The sequence below is a fragment of the Tachypleus tridentatus genome, chromosome 5, assembly GCF_004210375.1.
Source record: "Tachypleus tridentatus isolate NWPU-2018 chromosome 5, ASM421037v1, whole genome shotgun sequence".
NCBI lineage: Eukaryota > Metazoa > Arthropoda > Merostomata > Xiphosura > Limulidae > Tachypleus > Tachypleus tridentatus.
In genome coordinates, this window is record NC_134829.1 from 32,493,421 (window position 1) to 32,514,351 (window position 20,931).

Below are 20,931 nucleotides of genomic sequence, written 5' to 3' on the forward strand. Positions count from 1 at the left end.
CAGTAGCTCTAGCTTCTAAAAAAACTTTATATTGCTCTCTGAACCAAGGAGAGAGGTTAGTCAGTAGCTCTAACTTCTAAAAGAACTTTATATTGCTCTCTGAACCAAGGAGAAAAGCTAGTCAGTAGCTCTAACTTCTAAAAGAACTTTATATTGCTCTCTGAACCAAGGAGAGAGGTTAGTCAGTAGCTCTAACTTCTAAAATAACTTTATATTGTTCTCTGAACCAAGGAGAGAAGCTAGTCAGTAGCTCTAGCTTCTAAAAAAACTTTATATTGCTCTCTGAACCAAGGAGAAAAGCTAGTCAGTAGCTCTAACTTCTAAAAGAACTTTATATTGCTCTCTGAACCAAGGAGAGAGGTTAGTCAGTAGCTCTAACTTCTAAAATAACTTTATATTGCTCTCTGAACCAAGGAGAGAAGCTAGTCAGTAGCTCTAACTTCTAAAATAACTTTATATTGTTCTCTGAACCAAGGAGAGAAGCTAGTCAGTAGCTCTAACTTCTAAAAGAACTTTATATTGCTCTCTGAACCAAGGAGAGAAGCTAGTTAGTAGCTCTAGCTTCTAAAAAAAGCTTTATATTGTTCTCTGAATCAAGGAGAAAAGCTAGTCAGTAGCTCTAGCTTCTAAAATAACTTTGTATTGCTCTCTGAACCTAGGAGAGAAGCTAGTCAGTAGCTCTAACTTCTAAAAGAACTTTATATTGCTCTCTGAACCAAGGAGAGAGGTTAGTCAGTAGCTCTAACTTCTAAAATAACTTTATATTGTTCTCTGAACCAAGGAGAGAAGCTAGTCAGTAGCTCTAGCTTCTAAAAAAACTTTATATTGCTCTCTGAACCAAGGAGAAAAGCTAGTCAGTAGCTCTAACTTCTAAAAGAACTTTATATTGCTCTCTGAACCAAGGAGAGAGGTTAGTCAGTAGCTCTAACTTCTAAAATAACTTTATATTGCTCTCTGAACCAAGGAGAGAAGCTAGTCAGTAGCTCTAACTTCTAAAATAACTTTATATTGTTCTCTGAACCAAGGAGAGAAGCTAGTCAGTAGCTCTAACTTCTAAAAGAACTTTATATTGCTCTCTGAACCAAGGAGAGAAGCTAGTTAGTAGCTCTAGCTTCTAAAAAAAGCTTTATATTGTTCTCTGAATCAAGGAGAAAAGCTAGTCAGTAGCTCTATCTTTTAAAATAACTTTATATTGCTCTCTGAACCAAGGAGAGAAGCTAGTCAGTAGCTCTAACTTCTAAAAGAACTTTATATTGTTCTCTGAACCAAGGAGAGAAGCTAGTCAGTAGCTCTAACTTCTAAAAGAACTTTATATTGCTCTCTGAACCAAGGAGAGAAGCTAGTCAGTAGCTCTAACTTCTAAAATAACTTTATATTGTTCTCTGAACCAAGGAGAGAAGCTAGTCACTAGCTCTATCTTCTAAAATAACTTTATATTGCTCTCTGAACCAAGGGCAGAAGCTAGTCAGTAGCTCTATCTTTAAAAATAATTTTATATTGCTCTCTGAACCAAGGAAAGAAGCTAGTCAGTATCTCTAACTTCTAAAATAACTTTATATTGCTCTCTGAACCAAAGAGAGAAGCTAGTTAGTAGCTCTAGCTTCTAAAAGAACTTTATGCTCTCTGAACCAAGGAGAGAAGCTAGTCAGTAGCTCTAGCTTCTAAAAGAACTTTATATTGCTCTCTGAACCAAGGAGAGAAGCTAGTCAGTAGCTCTAACTTCTAAAAGAACTTTGTATTGCTCTCTGAACCAAGGAGAGAAGCTAGTCAGTAGCTCTAACTTAAAAAAGAACTTTATATTGCTCTCTGAACCAAGGAGAGAAGCTAGTCAGTAGCTCTAACTTCTAAAAGAACTTTATATTGCTCTCTGAACCAAGGAGAGAAGCTAGTCAGTAGCTCTAACTTCTAAAATAACTTTATATTGCTGTCTGAACCAAGGAGAGAAGCTAGTCAGTAGCTCTGCCTTTAAAAAGAACTTTATATTGCTCTCTGAACCAAGGAGAGAAGCTAGTCAGTAGCTCTAGCTTCTAAAATAACTTTATGTTGCTCTCTGAACCAAGGAGAGAAGCTAGTCAGTAGCTCTAACTTCTAAAATAACTTTATATTGTTCTCTGAACCAAGGAGAGAAGCTAGTCAGTAGCTCTAACTTCTAAAATAACTTTATATTGTTCTCTGAACCAAGGAGAGAAGCTAGTCACTAGCTCTATCTTCTAAAATAACTTTATATTGCTCTCTGAACCAAGGGCAGAAGCTAGTCAGTAGCTCTATCTTTAAAAATAATTTTATATTGCTCTCTGAACCAAGGAAAGAAGCTAGTCAGTATCTCTAACTTCTAAAATAACTTTATATTGCTCTCTGAACCAAAGAGAGAAGCTAGTTAGTAGCTCTAGCTTCTAAAAGAACTTTATGCTCTCTGAACCAAGGAGAGAAGCTAGTCAGTAGCTCTAGTTTCTAAAATAACTTTATATTGCTCTCTGAACCAAGGAGAGAAGCTAGTCAGTAGCTCTAACTTCTAAAATAACTTTATATTGTTCTCTGAACCAAGGAGAGAAGCTAGTCACTAGCTCTATCTTCTAAAATAACTTTATATTGCTCTCTGAACCAAGGGCAGAAGCTAGTCAGTAGCTCTATCTTTAAAAATAATTTTATATTGCTCTCTGAACCAAGGAAAGAAGCTAGTCAGTATCTCTAACTTCTAAAATAACTTTATATTGCTCTCTGAACCAAAGAGAGAAGCTAGTTAGTAGCTCTAGCTTCTAAAAGAACTTTATGCTCTCTGAACCAAGGAGAGAAGCTAGTCAGTAGCTCTAGCTTCTAAAAGAACTTTATATTGCTCTCTGAACCAAGGAGAGAAGCTAGTCAGTAGCTCTAGTTTCTAAAATAACTTTATATTGCTCTCTGAACCAAGGAGAGAAGCTAGTCAGTAGCTCTAACTTCTAAAAGAACTTTATATTGCTCTCTGAACCAAGGAGAGAAGCTAGTCAGTAGCTCTAACTTCTAAAATAACTTTATATTGCTGTCTGAACCAAGGAGAGAAGCTAGTCAGTAGCTCTGCCTTTTAAAAGAACTTTATATTGCTCTCTGAACCAAGGAGAGAAGCTAGTCAGTAGCTCTAGCTTCTAAAATAACTTTATGTTGCTCTCTGAACCAAGGAGAGAAGCTAGTCAGCAGCTCTAACTTCTAAAATAACTTTATATTGTTCTCTGAACCAAGGAGAGAAGTTAGTCAGTAGCTCTAACTTTAAAAGAACTTTATATTGCTCTCTGAACCAAGGAGAGAAGCTAATCAGTAGCTCTAACTTCTAAAATAACTTTATATTGCTGTCTGAACCAAGGAGAGAAGCTAGTCAGTAGCTCTGCCTTTAAAAATAACTTTATATTGCTCTCTGAACCAAGGAGAGAAGCTAGTCAGTAGCTCTAACTTCTAAAATAACTTTATATTGCTGTCTGAACCAAGGAGAGAAGCTAGTCAGTAGCTCTGCCTTTTAAAAGAACTTTATATTGCTCTCAGAACCAAGGAGAGAAGCTAGTCAGTAGCTCTAACTTCTAAAAGAACTTTATATTGTTCTCTGAACCAAGGAGAGAAGCTAGTCAGTAGCTCTAATTTCTAAAATAACTTTGTATTACTCTCTGAACCAATAGTAAGATTTATTTCCACTTATATAATGAACATACAGTTTAGAGAATGTTCTATGATGTCGAATCTCGAACTTTTGAGTTTTCGGTACCCAACCTAGAACTGGAACCTTTAGGCCACTTCTGACCGACGAACACAAAAGATGTATTCACTTTTGACGAGTTACTATGTCATTACACCCTCCGTCTCCCCTAATGGTTCAGCTGCGCTTATAACGCTAAAGTTCAAAGTTAGGTTCTGCGAAGAGCAGTGCAGCGTAATACCTTATTATGAAATGTTGTGCTTAGCTGAAAAAAAAAAGCCATTTATTTATCTGTAACAGCATAAATTTCGTCTGTTTTCGGTGACAGTTAACCAAAATGCATGTTGGCTGTTTGTTTAAAGTTACGCACGAAACTATGTAATGGGCTATCTGTTCTTTGCCCAATTTTTAGCATTGTAATCCGCAGACGTATCGTTGTGTCACTGGAGACGGGCAGAAACATGATATACGTTGCTAGTATTAAAACATAGAGTTATATTACTTATATTTTTATGTTTTAAGGTTTTCATAGCGTTAAAGAGCCATCATTAGTGCTAGTACACCATCCATTAGTTACCAAACGGGCTGTCATTACCAGCCAACTGAATAGAATTGAAAATAATCGGTTATACCATTGATAATAAAACGCAAACCAGATTGAAAGTTCAAAAAATACTGTTGTCCAATGATTATCCAATGGTTACATTACCAATATATTCTACGATATTGCTTCACGAGATTTTAACAAGCGATAGCAAGAACAAACAAAAAAATATCGTTTCATGAATAAGGCCTTTCGTGAATAAACCTTTAACCGTTTGTTTTCATGAAGTATTTAGAGGTCTGGTTTGAATACCCATATCGTACATAAAACATGTAAACACTGAAAGATATACTTACTCGATCAGCTTTCAATAACAACATTGCATGGAAGTCAAAAAGTACTTTCCTAAAGGACAATAGGTTAGAGAAATCTCACACACTTAGGAACACTCTCTATGAAATAACGCGTACACAGAGTCCAGCCACATGTGTAACCGAATACAGCCATTAGATACATGATCGTTTGAAAGAACACATTCGTGCTACTACAAATCTAGACAGCATAGAAGCAACCACTGAACATTAGATCAACTCGCATGGCATGATGAACGAGACACCTTATCAGATCAAAGGCTTAGAGATTTGTTTCAACTTTGTGAGCAAAATATTTCAGTAATATTTGTTCATCCAATCTAAATGTCCTTCCATTAACAGATGCAATGCCTGGCTTCCATACGTAAATGCTAAAAAACAAAAATATATCTTACATGATATAATAACAGATTTATGGATATGGCGAATTAACTATAATTGTTCTAATATGTTCATTTAAGAATATATTCTTTATCTAGTTTATTAGGGTTCTTAAATAATTAAAACAGTGTATAATAATAATATTCCAATTCGTCGTATCCATCGTCGACGACGCTTTTCACCCATTTAGGACTTTTAAGACCCCCAGGGATACCAACAAACACAGTCGTTGTCAAAACACTACGTACAAATACCATTTGTTACAATAATTGTTAGGGCGTGAACGACTTTTAGAAGCTGGCGAAACATGATTATAACTAACTTCACTCATAATAAGGCATTAGCTTTAGGCCTAATGTATTTCTTACTCACTACATTCTTTATCTGGTTACTTTTGATAAGAGGAGTGTCTAAGGTTTTAATTTATTATTTCATTTCTCGTATTCAATATAAACTTAAATTAACGTTTACCTCTTTTCCAATTCGTAGGTCTTGTGCCACCAATCGTTGCAAGTTTAATTATGGGAAAATTTGGCCAGTTTCTGGTTTTGCTAATGATTCTAATGGCAGTGACGTCAACAGGATCAGCAGAAGTTATTGCTGTAACGTCTCTTCTCGTCTACGACGTATATCAGTTCTACTTAAAGGTAATATTAACTTACACTTCAGTACTTAGAGATAAAGGTAATATTCACTTACACTTCAGTACTTATAGATAAAGGTAATATTCACTTACACTTTAGTACTTAGAGACATATTGTATGAACGAAGATAAATAAATAGTTGTTCAACATGTCTTCAATATATTTCATGCATTATATCAGAAAACAAATAAAGGAATGTAACCTAAGGCTGATCAGATACCGTGCTAGGTTTTATTAAATTTCAAAGTGTGAAATATTTATTATACTCTGCTATTAAGTACCATTAATACATGGATTACCAGTTTCTTGATCATGAAATGCTGTGCTTAGCTGCCACAAAAGGCTCGGCATGGCCTGGTGGGTTAAGGCGTTCGACTCGTAATCCGAGGGTCGCGATTTCGAATCCCCGTTGCACCAAACATGCTCGCCCTTTCAGTCGTGGGGGGCATTATAATATGATGGTCAATCCCACTATTCTTCGGTAAAAGAGCAACCCAAGAGTTGGTGGTGGATGGTGATAACTATCTGCTTTTCCTCTAGTCTTATACTGCTAAATTTGGGACGGTTAGCGCAGATAACCCTCATGTAGCTTTGCGCGAAATTCAAAACAAATCCTGACTTAAAAACATATATTTTCTTCGCTAATTCACAAAGCAACAGAAAAGTTTATTTTACGTAACACATTGTTCTTCCCTAGCTTCATGATTTTGCTGGATCCAAAATAGCTCCGCCATTTTGTTTGTATTAGAAAAAAAATGAAATAATAAAACTACGGAATATAATCCAGTCATCTACAAAAATAATAAACAAACCTACAAACCTTACAGGGTTATTCAGTTAAGAGATCGCTTTAACAAAGTATTCCAGTCATAAAATGGAAAAAACAAAAGAATTAGGTACTTTTGTTGATTTAATATATATGTGTGTATGCCTATTTTCCACAGATGTGGTACAATTTACATTTCTTTTTAGGCTCAATAAACACTGAAAGGAACAAGTAAATAACCGTTTTATTTCAGATGAACTAATACACACTGTTGGTAGAGCAAATCTGAACAACATTAAAGTTTGTTTTTGTTGTTATTTTCTCTGTTTTGCTCAAAATCGGGAATTGTTGTTGATGGTCGGACAGTGTCATTTCACTTCATTCTTGCCTATTGATGAAAATATCCCACCATTAACAACAAAGCCAGATTCAACCTATTCTAAAGCGTGTATGAGTGTCTTCGTATCAAAGATACATATGAATGTTGTGACATATCTATATTAGTTGTGATATATGTATTAAGGAGGTAAGTGAATTTTGTAGTATATATATAAAACATATATATTGAAGACATAAATATTATATAGATTGGGAAATGTTAGAGTCAAATTATAAGGGAGAGAGATGCTTAGAAACAGTTAAAGATGAATTTCTTCTATAACTGGTTGTGGACCGAACTAGGAATAATGTTATTTTAAATTTATTGTTAACTTCTAACACATAAATTGTTGGCAAGGTAGAGGTTGAGGAATATTCGGATGTATTGTTCAATTAGATTTGGTATTTCGCTGCATATACAGAATAATAATAAGAACTTGGTTACATATTAAAAACAGAAAACAAATTTTAAATGGATGAGACAACAATGCTGTCTATTACGTAACTAAATTAATTGAAGATAATAATCAAATGTGGATTTTTTTTAAATAAATTATTATGTGTTCAATATACACATGTTCCTTATGGAGAAAAATATGGCTGCAAGTAAAAACATATTTCAGTTCACCAAGGTTATAAAGGATAAAACTAATGAAAATCATTAAAAATATAAAAAAATCTAAACTGAATGTAATGATGATAATTTAAATAATTATAGAGAAACAACCAAGGTGATCAAACAGGAAGCTAGAAAGTAAAAACATATGTGAAAAAACTGGCTGAAAATCTAGAAAGAAAATAAGGATTTCTTTAGATACATAAAGGGTAATCAAAATGTTAGGATAGGAGGAGGACCTTTCAAGGATCATACATGAATGTTAGGATAGGAGGATGACCTTTCAAGGATCATACATGAATGTTAGGATAGGAGGAGGACCTTTCAAGGATCATACAGGAATGTTAGGATAGGAGGAGGGCCTTTCAAGGATCATACAGGAATGTTAGGATAGGAGGAGGGCCTTTCAAGGATCATACATGAACGTTAGGATAGGAGGAGGGCCTTTCAAGGATCATACAGGAATGTTAGGATAGGAGGAGGGCCTTTCAAGGATCATACAGGAATGTTAGGATAGGAGGAGGACCTTTCAAGGATCATACATGAATGTTAGGATAGGAGGAGGACCTTTCAAGGATCATACAGGAACGTTAATATTTTATTATTATGGGATAGTTGGATTATTATCATCTGTATAAGTTATAGTTTTTCATCAGGTTTTATTAATAAATCTTTAATCAATATTTTTTATACTGTAAAGTTACCGACAAGAAAAAAAAATGGACGAGATGATTACGTCAGTTCTGAGCTTGTTACGAAAAGATCTGGGATGCTCAAGTATAGAATCATAATATATATATATATATACTGAATACTGAATGTTACAATATATGTATATATTGAATACTGAATGTTACAATATATGTATATATTGAATACTGAATGTTACAATATATATATACTGAATACTGAATGTTACAATATATATATACTGAATACTGAATGTTACAATATATATATGTATATATACTGAATACACAGATTACTTATGGTATATCTACTAAACGTTACGGTATACACATGAATGTTACAATATATATATATCTACTAAAAACACAGATCACTTATAATATATCTACCAAACACACGTTTAAATGTTATGGTATTCGTACTGAACATACACGTGAATGTTACAATATTTATATACTGAAAACCCAGATCATTGTTACGGTGTACTTACTAAACACACATTTGAATGTTACGGTGTACGTACTGAAAATACACATGAATGTTACAATATATATATATACTGAAGATACGAGTTGCTGTTACAGGAAATGTATATTAGAGACACGTGAATGATATATTGTATATGTTAACAAATGTTTTTGATATCATGTAAATAATAAAGGTACTGGTGAATGTTGTGGGAGTGAAAATTAATGCATGTTACATCATATATACAGGTGATTGTTATGGTACATGTATATGTATTTATATTGATACCTATGTGACTGTAACGTTACATGTATTGAAAACACATGTGAATATTACAGTGCACATTGTAGAAAAAGAGAATTTTACAGTATACATTGAAGACACAAATGAATGTCTTAGTGATAGTATTAAACACTCATGTGCATGTTATGGTACTGAAGACACAAATGAATGTCTTAGTGATAGTATTAAACACTCATGTGCATGTTATGGTACTGAAAACACACATGAATGTCTTAGTGAAAATATTAAACACTCATGTGCATGTTATGGTACTGAAGACACACATGAATGTCTTAGTGAAAGTATTAAACACTCATGTGCATGTTATTGTACTGAAGACACACATGAATGTGTTAGTGATAGTATTAAACACTCATGTGCATGGTATGGTACTGAAGACAGACATGAACGCTGTCGTATATCCTGAAGACAGAAGTTATTGTATAATTATTGAAATGTAAAAGTTACTGGACATGCACTAAAGCATATTGTGTGCAGTACATATAGAAGACCCAACTGATTGTTATGGTATGTATACTGTAGACACAGGAATTCTGTGGTATACATTGAACATACAAGTAAACTTAATTTTGTTTGTATTAAAGACACATTTGAACGTTACGATATATATGCATTGAAGACACACATCAATATTATATTATGTCTACTGAAGACACACCTTTATATGCGTGAATGTTAAGATAGACATTACAAACACGTGATTGTTACAATATATATCCAAATCATTTGTGAATTTCAGGATGTGTGTGTATATATATATTTCAAGCAAGTGAAGGCTATGCCATGTATATGAAGATACAAGTAAGTGCTACAGTATATATATATCTAAGAAATATGTGAATGTTATTATGCAGATATATGTATGTGTTTTAGTTATACGTGTAATTGTTTTGGGAAGTATGGTGAGTGAAAGATGTTAATCTGATGTTCATCTGTTCACCTTAAAAATATTTCCAGCCATTCCGTTCTACCAACGACGTCAATAGCTGTATTCTGTGTGGAAAGCAGCGTGGAAGATGGGCTAATCCTCGAGATATGTGTACTTGTGAAAGTATGACTTTCTGTAAACCTTGCAAAGAAGATGACAGGTGAGTCTTCTACAGAGATAAACGGATGTATAGGGCGTTCTGGAATTTAATTTATTAATCTTTAATTACAGATTTCGAAATAATACAGGATAAATAATGCATATAACTAATACCACAGTATGTCAGTTACTTCTTATTACTGTGCTAAAACTTGACAGAAGTATACAAATCGTACACGTGCATCAGTCGTTGTGAAAAATGTAAGAATAGTAAAACAAGGTATGAAAATGTCATACTGAGTCGCTCGTGTTTCGAGATAATTTCAAGATTGATTTTGTTGTTGAAATTAATGTCCTATTTTTGTAAATTAAAACTAATGCAACATTCCTTGTTAAATTTAATATATTCATGCCAAGTGCCTTACAATTATCATAATACTAAGTGATTTATAGGTCCAGGAACAGCAGCAAAAGGCCTGTGAAGCCGAGATTCAAGTGTAGAACTCACGGAGAATTTCGAGAGTACTATGAAAGTCTAGGAAGCCTGAAGAATTGGTGCATGCTTATGTCTAGCCTCGCCATAATACCTTTGACTGCTGCTTTAAACGTTACTGGCGTAGGTGTTTTTTTAACTCTGTTTCCTGTCAAACACATTGTAGCAAAATGTAGCACAATAATAACAAGTTACAATATATTTGATCTTTTTATATACTCAATATAATATTAACGGAATAATTGAAGACATACTTCAATCATTTGGAGAAGAGCTACCGACTTTTCTCAACATGTGTGCTTAACATTAGAAGTATCTTACTCACACAGTTATCTTCTGTAGTGCAGCTCTACTCATCAGTGATGACGAGAAAATCCACTTGTAGAGAAATATATATGTAGGAAAAGATCTGCCACAACAAAAAACTAGAGAAACTAAGATGCAAACAACAGAAAAGACACCAACACGACAAACCGTTGACTGACCTCATAATTAACAGATCCGACCGACAATTAAACACCGACGAGATACATCTACTTAACAAAGTACTCAACTTCGCAATAGCACCTAGGTACATTCCAACCATAGAAATCAAAACATGTTTAGAAGATCTAGCCAGGAGACTTGTGATACTTTCTACAGAAAACAAAAACAAGAAAACAACCAACAGAAAGAAGACAACTTAGACAATTTTATTGACATCCAACAGCAAAACTTCCCAGAAAAAAATTAAAAAATTATATTTTCAACAAACACCTAAAAACAACATCTTATACGATTTTTTCAAATAATTTTCTCACAAAACAGAAAATTTAAAAAACAATCTTACAAAAGGAGATATTAATTCTATTAAAAACCTAAAACAAGACAAAAACATAAAAATTCTAAAAGAGGATATAGGTAACGCTATAGTCATAATGAACACGAATGAATACATTCAAAAAATGAAGAACATCCTATCAAACACACACAAATTTAAACCAATACACAAAAATCTAACAAAGACACATGAATCCCAACTAAACAAAATACTACTAAAAATGAAAAAAGCCAACAGAATTTCACAAACACTTTATTCCTACCTACGCAAGACCGACTCACGCATACCACAAATATACGGCATCCCCAAACCTCATAAACCAGATTGTCCACATATGAATCGTTTAATTACAATCTTGGTAAATACATAGCATGGACATTCTCCGAATATGTAACATCAGCCAGCTCATTCATCAAATACTCTAATCAAGTCTAATCTTAATCAACTTAATCACAAAGCCTTAATGGCCAGTTTCGATATTATATCCCTCTTTACAGAAGTCCCAACCACTGAAACCTGCAAGATAGCCTTAGAACTCTATAAATAGACATTCCCAGCAACCAATTAGCAATCCTCATAGAATTCACCACGATAAAGACAAACTTCATGTTCAACAACCACAATTACATACAAACAAATGGCCTAAGCATGGGCAACCCAGTATCACCAGTTCTAGCCAATATTTTTATGACACAAGTTGAAACAATTACCACAGCATTACATCCACCACTATACTGGTACAGATATGTAAATTACACGATTGCAGGATTCAGATCTACAGAACACACACTTAATTTTTTCAATCACATTAACTCTATACATCCCAACATTAACTTCACATGTGAACAGGAAGAATGCAATCAAATATTATTTCTTAACCTCAAAATTACAAGAACCGACATACAATTTAAAACAGAAATCCACCGAAAAAATCACCCATACTGGACTATACATTCCTTGGGACTGTTTTGTTTTGTTTCCTTAACAACAAAATATGTAAAGAAAAAATCGAACGTACCTCTGCTTTATTCACAGCGAATATCCAAATCCGAGTTTGAGAGTTATGAGCTCTCAAACATATATCTGAGTCACCGGGAGGTATAAGAACTTAACTGGAACGCTTGGTAACCTCATATCGTTATTTCAATAAAACAGCTTTTATCTTTTAAAATCATGTATAGTAAAATCTTATATTAATCATTAAATGAGAAACATGATAACATAAGTGCTTTTAGCGAACGTTCTGAAAGCACTTTTGATGTTTCATTAAATATTGATTTGTTTTCTTCTTTATTTCAGATCAGTTTGGGATGGCTCTATCTTTTCATGGGCGTCCTTATTGGATCTGCTGTGATTCCCATTACTCTATGCGTATTTTCTGAAAGACTAACAGGCGCCGCCATGATGGCTGGAGCGATAGGTGGCTCTGTTGTAGGCCTAACAACATGGATGTCTATAGCTTCTCAGTATGAAGGGGGATTAAGCTCCATTCATTTTTTGAAAAACACCGGTAGGGTGAATTATGTACACGATATACAGCAAAAATTTTAAAACTCTTTAATATTTTACATTGTATAGTTTGGTTGTCTCTTATTGAGCACAAACACTACACAATGGGCTCTCTGAGTTGTGCCTGCACGGGTATCAAAAACCGATTTTTAACATTAAAAGTCAATAGACTGGGAGGTTAAGTTGAATAGACATAAAATGAAATAAGAAAATCCGAGGATGTTTTGAGCAATGGATAAAATGATAACCAAGGATTTCGAATGTAGTGGTTTAGCTACCTTGAGTGTATAAGGAAATATTAGATCTATATTAATGAATATTTCGCTATAGCATAATGGTTATTTTCTTTGAAATGTAATTGGGAATTGTACGACTGTTTCATAGCATGTGCGATATTGATAATAAAAAGTGTATAACAGCTGATATAATCTAGCCGCTCGAAGTCTATTGAACTTTATATATCTTCTAACACAGGTAAAGAACAGAGTATGCTGTGGGGGAATGTTGTGTCTATTCTATCCGGAGGAATAATAACTATAGTGGTCAGTATAATCCAGAACTTTCGAATGGATTCGTCTCGAAAGAGTGAAATCTGGGAGAGTACGAGAGACATTGACAATCCACTTTTTCCATGGACTGAGCTATATGCACGGTATAAACGTTATATATATATATTATTACTCTATAGTTGCCATAGTGTTTCTATAATATAAGTGAATTATTAGAAAGATTATGTGTTTATTTGCTCCTTGGCCAACAACAGCCCCGTTAAGGAAAACAAAGATCCAACTGTTTTAAGGACTTTTTTCTTTCGTTTCAAGTAAGACTAATTTACAAACAATATTTTATTAACTTCAAATGGCAATTGAATCTAGATACAGCTGAATATAAAAATTAGATTTTAAAACAGGGAGTCAGCAACCTCTTTCCGCACAGGGGCCAGAGACCATATTTGTGAACGGATGGAAGGCCACATTCATTTCTATAGCTAATAAATGAAAGAAATAATAATAAAACACAATGAAATATGAATAATGTTTATTTAAGTAATATTCATGTAATAAAGGACACAGCGATTAATGCGAGACATTATTGATGCTGTTTGTCGCTTGAAATCAGGTCTGAGATAGAGTTGTGTTTTTCTTATAGCAAAGCCACATCGGGCTATCTGCTGAGCCCACCGAGGGTAATCGAGCCCCTGATTTTTGGGCTGTACTAGCGGGGGGGGCGAGATAGAATGACAAACTTGAATTCTTTATCAGGACCACCTCGGGCCGGATGGATATGATATTTCATTTGGGGACTGAGGTCCAGATGCTTTCGGCTGTCGGTTGACGACCCCTGTTTTAGAAGATATTACATTTTACTAATTCATTTGTCTGAATTAATTATATGCCCCTTTTATTTTTCTATATATTAATATTCTTTATATTAACGTTTATTATAATTTAGAATTATATTTTTTGTTGTTGGATGCTACGTTTCATCTAACAGGTTCGTTGCTGGCGGAAAAGCAACTATACCTATTGAGAAATCACTTCCACCATTCTGGCCGAATCTCCACAACATATCCTTAACTAGAGAATGTAATTTCGCCACAAGCAAAGTCATAGTAAAAGAAACAGGAAGAGAAAACTAACTTCGTAAATTATTGCAAAAATGGCCTTGTTAACAACACTCATAATTCTCTAATCACAATTCATAATAACTAATTCACAAAATAGGTGACTATCTAATCTCACGATGCATGATATTTTAAATATCCTCTTGTATACTTCACTTTTCTACCAGAAGTCGAAATAACAGTTTCATACGTAATAAACATTTGTTGAAAGTCTTACCATAGCTTTAGTGATAACAAGAAGAGCACTACCCACTGTCAGCCATTGTGTCTTGACAGAAGTAACCAATAGAGGAGAGCTAGTATTTCATTAAATAATACTTAAAAAAACAACTCAACTTAATTATATAGAAAAATACATGAGATATGAAGATAGAAGTAATTAATAAAAACTTAAAGAATACAAGTTTCCAATTCCTTAACCCATTTTTTTTTTTGAGAAAGTGATGGATTTAATTACTTTGTGCATAGGGTCTTTTCTTTTTACAATTTCTTTAACTAACCAGTCTAACACTAGGCACCATGTACGATATTATCATGATAATCCTAAAACAATTGAATAAAACAATTGTGAATTTTATGTAACAAAGTACCGAATTTTTTTGCAACAATGTGTAATTTATCATCTTGAAAAATACAAACTATAGTTATCACATTATCTACCAAATTAGATTCTCACTTGGAAACAAACACTTTTTTGAAGTAATTTTCTTGACATAATTTAAGTTCTCACTTTGAAACAAATAAACTTAAAATCACAAACAAACAAACTTTCAACATGTCTTCAAAAAATTATAAAAATTAAATTTTTAAATTTAAAAATTAAAAGGTAGACTATAAAAAATATTTGTGTGAGACACTGTCCCTTTTTTTCAAACCCTCGTGAGACCCTCCGTATCCCGTACCAGCCATGAATATGTGCCCGGCATGGCCAGATGGGTTAAGGCGTTCGACTTGTAGTCCGAGAGTCGTGGGTTCGAATCCCCGTCACACCAAACATGCTCGCTCTTTCAGTCGTGGGGACTTTATAATGTGACAGTCAACCTAACTATTCGTTGGTAAATGAGTAGCTCAAGAGTTGGCGGTGGGTGGTGATGACTAGCTGCCTTCCCTCTAGTCTTTCACTGCTAAATTACAAACAACTAACTCAGATAACCCACGCATAACTTTGCGCGAAATTCTAGACAAACTAAACTAGTTTTACTTCGCAATTCAAGTTTGTAAACCAGGTGTATAAAAGTCGTATGTTTGCACAATCTTCCAGACTAAATGAAGGTTAAATACCACAATGAGTGATCAACACGTCTTTTACTTTTTTGGCACTCTTTCTGTGTCACTCCCTTCTAGACGCTGGTAATTCTTATTTCAAGGGTTGGTACAGTACAATTTTTCCTTTAGTTTGGTTGATTTGTTTTGAATTTCGCGCAAAGCTGCACGAGGGCTATCTGCGCTAGCCATCCTTAAGTTAGCAGTGTAAGACTAGAGGGAAGGCAGCTAGTCTTCATCACCAACCGCCAACTCTTGGACTACTATTTTACCAACGAATAGTGGGATTGACCGTCACATTATGACGCCCCCATGGTTGAAAGGACTAGCATGTTTGGTGCGACGGGGATTCGAACCTGCAACCCTCACATTACGAGTCGAACGCCTTAACCCACCTGGCCATTTCATAAAATAGCTGAATAGGCACGGTAGCTGGAGCCCTGTAGGGCATTAAGAATCAGTTGGTCTGAGAGATGTTTTAAAGACGGTATACAAGTTAAATCAGCTTTAAATAATTTTAAGTGAGCTTAAGTAGCTTTATGTGATTCATGTCCTGCTATAGATGATAAAATACTATTAGCTGGAGGACTATTTTATTGAATATGTAGACGTAATGAAAGTGATAACTACCAGCGACGACAGATATTTTGCAGAATTTCCTTCTGTGAAGAAAGGGAGTGTATGATATTCTAGTATACCGCAGTATATCCAGAAATTTCTCTCGTAATGATTAGAATGATGTTTCGTTGTTCTCTGATATTTGCTTGTTGGTATTTTTCTGGTAAGCTGAAAGAGTGAATAACTTGAAGGAAAACTGGGAGCGATTATAAGAAATGTGCAGAATTGCTTTATATGAGTTTTTATAAAAAGAAGTAAATTTGTGTGTGTCAACACTGAATTATAGCATTACTGTGTTAATATTTCTACTAACAAATAGGTAACGCATAGCCACTTATTGCCTACAAATACTGAAGGAAAGATCGAAGCAAAGGACTAATGTTGTGTATGGAAAATCTTTGTCCATGATTAAGTAACGTTTTAAGGAATATCACCTTTTTGCGATTTATATCTGCATGTCTGTAAAATACATAATTAGCAATCACTTTAGTTTTCGGAGTTAAGCCTAATGAACTTACAGAGACTAGTTAGTACAAGCTTCAAGCCAAGGAAAGTATATTCAATAAAACTTAATGTGTATTCGAGTATTCTGAATTATAAAATTCTTGGTAATTTGAATATATTAATATATGTGGTATAAATTTTAATGTATATTATTAATTATGCTTACTACTAAAGTAAGAGGTATTAAGATAAATATTTCTCGATATTTCCAGTAAGAATTATTCTTACGTATGTAAGTGAGAAACTTTGTCTCCATTTTTCAGAGAACTTAACGTAACTGGTGCTAACAAACTTGGAAATAGGCCAACGTTAGAAGAGGTAGAAAAAACGTTTCGTAGTGCTAAATGGATAGCGAACGCTGGCGCTCTGGTTTTAACCCTAGTGTTGATTATCATCTGGCCTGCTGGAATGGTGGCTGCAAATGTTCTAAACCACTCATCTTTCCGCCACTGGGTCAGGATTTCACAAGCATGGGCTTTTCTGGCAGCTTTGTTCATCATAATTATACCCCTGTATAACGAAATGATGACATTTAAAGAGCAGCGCCGTTTAAATGCTACCGTAGGTGATTCAATAGTTGAGCCGAGAAAAATACGCGAGGCTTCGGGAAATCTTGCGCCACCTGAAGGAAAAAACCTGAACAAAGGAGGGAGCCAACTAAGTCTTAAAGACATGGAAAACACTGAAAAGATAATAATTACCATTCCGAATGAGGAAGAAAATGTCACTCCTAAGGTCCAGCCGTTTTTTTGGTAGAAGATTCCAAAGAAAATGACTTGAATAAGACTTTGAAATAAGTTACTTCTTAGTAGTCGTAAACTAGATAATACACCTTAGTATGAAAAAACAATAACAAACAAAAAACACGTAGTTGCACGAGACTCAAAGACATTCCATATTTTACATAATGTGTGATTCGTGGAATATTTATTGAAACATGTGTTCTGGATAATATGTTCCCATTAATTTGTTTTCTATGTATTACTGATTTGTTAATGAAGTCATCTTCGTTAGGTCAATCAATAAGGTCTTGTTAGAATCCTCAACATGATAAAGTTTCTCGAAAGTTTAACATATTAAAATAGTAACAGTAATTTATTTTAGAACATCGTAAACAACAACTTTTTTTCAACAACTCCGATGTTTTTTTCTCTTAGGAAAAAAGTAAAATAGTCGTTATATGTTCACGTGGTGAAATTTCAACAAAATTTCTAATACAAGTGTGTTAGGCAGTTTATATTTTGGAAATCATTAACTCACTGACGAAGGGTTTTGTCAGAGATAGTATGGAACGGTTATGTTTGAATGAGTGAACTGTTTGTTGATATTAACTTGTTTATTCGACAATGTGACCCAAAAAAAGCTGATTAAATATGTATAGGTTTAACTTTGATTGCTACAATACAGCATAATCACCAACTTAGAAAGATTAAATCAAATTTTGGAAATAACTACAGTAAGTATTTTGGAAAATAAGTGGCATGTGTTTGTGTGTTTTTCTTATAGCAAAGCCACATCGGGTTATCTTCTGAGCCCACCGAGGGGAATCGAACCCCTAATTTTAGCGTTGTAAATCGATAAACTTACCGCTGTACTAACGTGGGGTAAAATAAAGAGGGGATAAACTAGTGTTACAAATAAACGTTGGATCACAGAATTATAATTTTTATTTGTGACTTAGAATCAAATGTCTGGTACATACAAATAAGCCCCTCGCTAGTACAGCGGTAAGTCTACGGTTTTAAAACACTGAAATTGGGAGTTCGATTCCCATCGGTGGGCTTAGCAGATAGCCTGATGCGGCTTTGCAATAAGAAAAAACACCCACACATGTACAAATAAAATACATGGAAAATAGAATAAGAGTAGAAAACAGAATTGTTATAAGTAAAATGCATTCAAAATAAAACAATTTAATGATACACAAAAATACACCATTTATAATCGATGAGTACATTTTTAACTTTGCCTTCTTAAATTCATGATATAGTTATAATCTAAGTGAGATTTTGACATTATACTATTAATTCCGTCATAATCTGTAAAGTTGTCACCATTGTCGAGCAGTTTATTATGTTCTTTTGTGTAATTTATTATCCTCTCTAAACTCTCAGACTAATCTCTGAAGATGTAACATTATATACAAACTCTGTTTGGTGAAAACCTAGGAATCGTCAATAAGAAATTAATCAGAAATGTATTTGGAAACAACAAATATAACTTACTTGGTTCTCTAACGGCACTAACTGAGAGTCGCGGGTTCGAATCCTGGTTACATCAAACATGCTCGCCCTTTCAGCCGTTGGGGCGTTATAATGTGACGGTCAATCCCACTATTCGTTGGTAAAACAGTAGCCCAAGAGTTGGAGGTGGGCGGTGATGACTAGCTGCCTTCCCTCTAGTCTTACACTGCTAAATTAGGGACAGTTAGTGCAGATAGCTCTCGAGTAGCTTTGTGCGAAATTCAAAAACAAACAAACATTGCTAAGAAGATTAATTTTCATATAGAATATTACTTCTTCCAGTTTCACCTAAATAATATTTTTCATATGTTATTAGTAAGCACTAACTTATCGGATGTTCAAAGAACCTTGGATATTGGTTCTAAAGTGTGAATTGCAGTTTGTTTTTCATTTCTTTCCTCGTGGTTTATTGTTTACTTTTGTTAATAACATGGTTTCAATATCCATTTTTGTTTTATTAAGCTACAAGTTCAGTTTTTGTCATTCTTATGATTTAAGAATTTCTTTTCACTTTTTTTTTATTTCATATAAACTGGAATTTATCTCCTAGTGTTGGCTTGGGTGCTGACAAAGAAATGTATACATATAATGACTAATTATACTGATTGGATGGTAACATAAACCATCTATCTCTCTATATATATAAATAGATGTGTGTGTGTCAATCTATCTATCTAGCTATCTATATATATATATATATATATATATCATGTTTATTTGAGTTGATTGAATGGTGAGAGAAAGCGCGAAAATATATACAATGTCTTCTTTTGTTGGGTTTGTATTAAACACAGTAATGCAATGTCCTTGTTCATGTTTTAAGAGGGAAATTACCCTATTTTGTTCTATATCCTACGTAAAACGTACAAAAAATAGTTTTTTGGGTTTTTTTTTCAAAAAACGTGAAATGTCACCAATTTATCTTCCCGACTATTTGTACTTGTAGATATCTTGAATGACGTTTTTTGCTATCGCCCTTTATCTATTATGATAATCTTTAAAACATCTATTATCATGTCGCTTGTTTATAAGATAGTTATAAACGTATTGAAATATAATCAATTTAACAATTTAACTTGCTTTCAAATAAAGTATAATTATATGAATCTGTATATTTACCAGTTACCAAGCGGGAAGAAAATAGTATTACAGAAAAGCACAACAGTGACATCTAGACGAAATCGATGCTACCGTTAGTTTTTATTACATCAGTTAATATATTTAGAAACAGGAAATAAAAGAATTCGTCTCATGATATTCTTATCGTCCAACATATTTTTATATGGTTAACAATTTCTAAAAGAGAGAATAATTCCATAATATTACTTGAAGTTTAAGCCTAACATAATAAAGAATTACAAATCTCAAACAGATAGTATGTATTTAGGAAGTATCTATTGCTTTCTGTGAAAACAAATAAAACACCAGATTAAAATCTATTGATCAAAAGCTTGGATTTACATCAAAATTCAGAACGTAGTGACATCTTGTTTTGGATAATAAAGTAGAAAATAATAATTAAAAATTAAAACCAAACTCAACTTACAGAATATCATATTTGTGTAAGATATAACTTAACTAAAATTTATGTGGGCTAGACAAACGCTAAACTTAGTATCTGTGTTTACTTGTACTATATGTTCATGAATATTTTTGATATAAAACAAAAAACATTAATATATATATAAAATAGATGCAATCACTTTTAGTTATAATACGAGGGCTGTTCAAAAAATACGCGGACTGACGTCATAAAACAAAATGTACTTTATTTAGAAGTTACAGGTTTGGAACCCCTTCAAAGTACTCTCCTCCCCAACGCACACACTTATCCCAACGGTGTTTCCACTTGTTGAAACAGTCCTGGTACGCTTCTTTTGTAATGTCCTCCAGCTCCTTCGTCGCATTTGCCTTAATGTCGGGAATCGTCTCAAATCTTCTTCCTTTCAAGGGTCTTTTGAGTTTGGGGAACAAGAAAAAATCGCAAGGAGCAAGGTCAGGTGAGTAGGGG

At 33.8% G+C, this 20,931-nt stretch overlaps 1 protein-coding gene across 1 annotated transcript in view; it reads left to right on the forward strand.

The window, feature by feature from the left end:
* LOC143250861 (uncharacterized) overlaps positions 1 to 17,811 on the forward strand; it is a 43,596-nt gene extending 25,785 nt beyond the window's left edge. Inside the window, exons 7-12 of the mRNA XM_076501975.1 lie at positions 5,444 to 5,601; positions 9,777 to 9,907; positions 10,300 to 10,462; positions 12,459 to 12,669; positions 13,143 to 13,320; positions 16,941 to 17,811. Coding sequence (XP_076358090.1) covers positions 5,444 to 5,601; positions 9,777 to 9,907; positions 10,300 to 10,462; positions 12,459 to 12,669; positions 13,143 to 13,320; positions 16,941 to 17,433 — 1,334 coding nt within the window. The 3' untranslated portion in view covers positions 17,434 to 17,811. The remainder of the gene's footprint in view (positions 1 to 5,443; positions 5,602 to 9,776; positions 9,908 to 10,299; positions 10,463 to 12,458; positions 12,670 to 13,142; positions 13,321 to 16,940) is intronic.
* Positions 17,812 to 20,931: the final 3,120 nt, after the last annotated feature.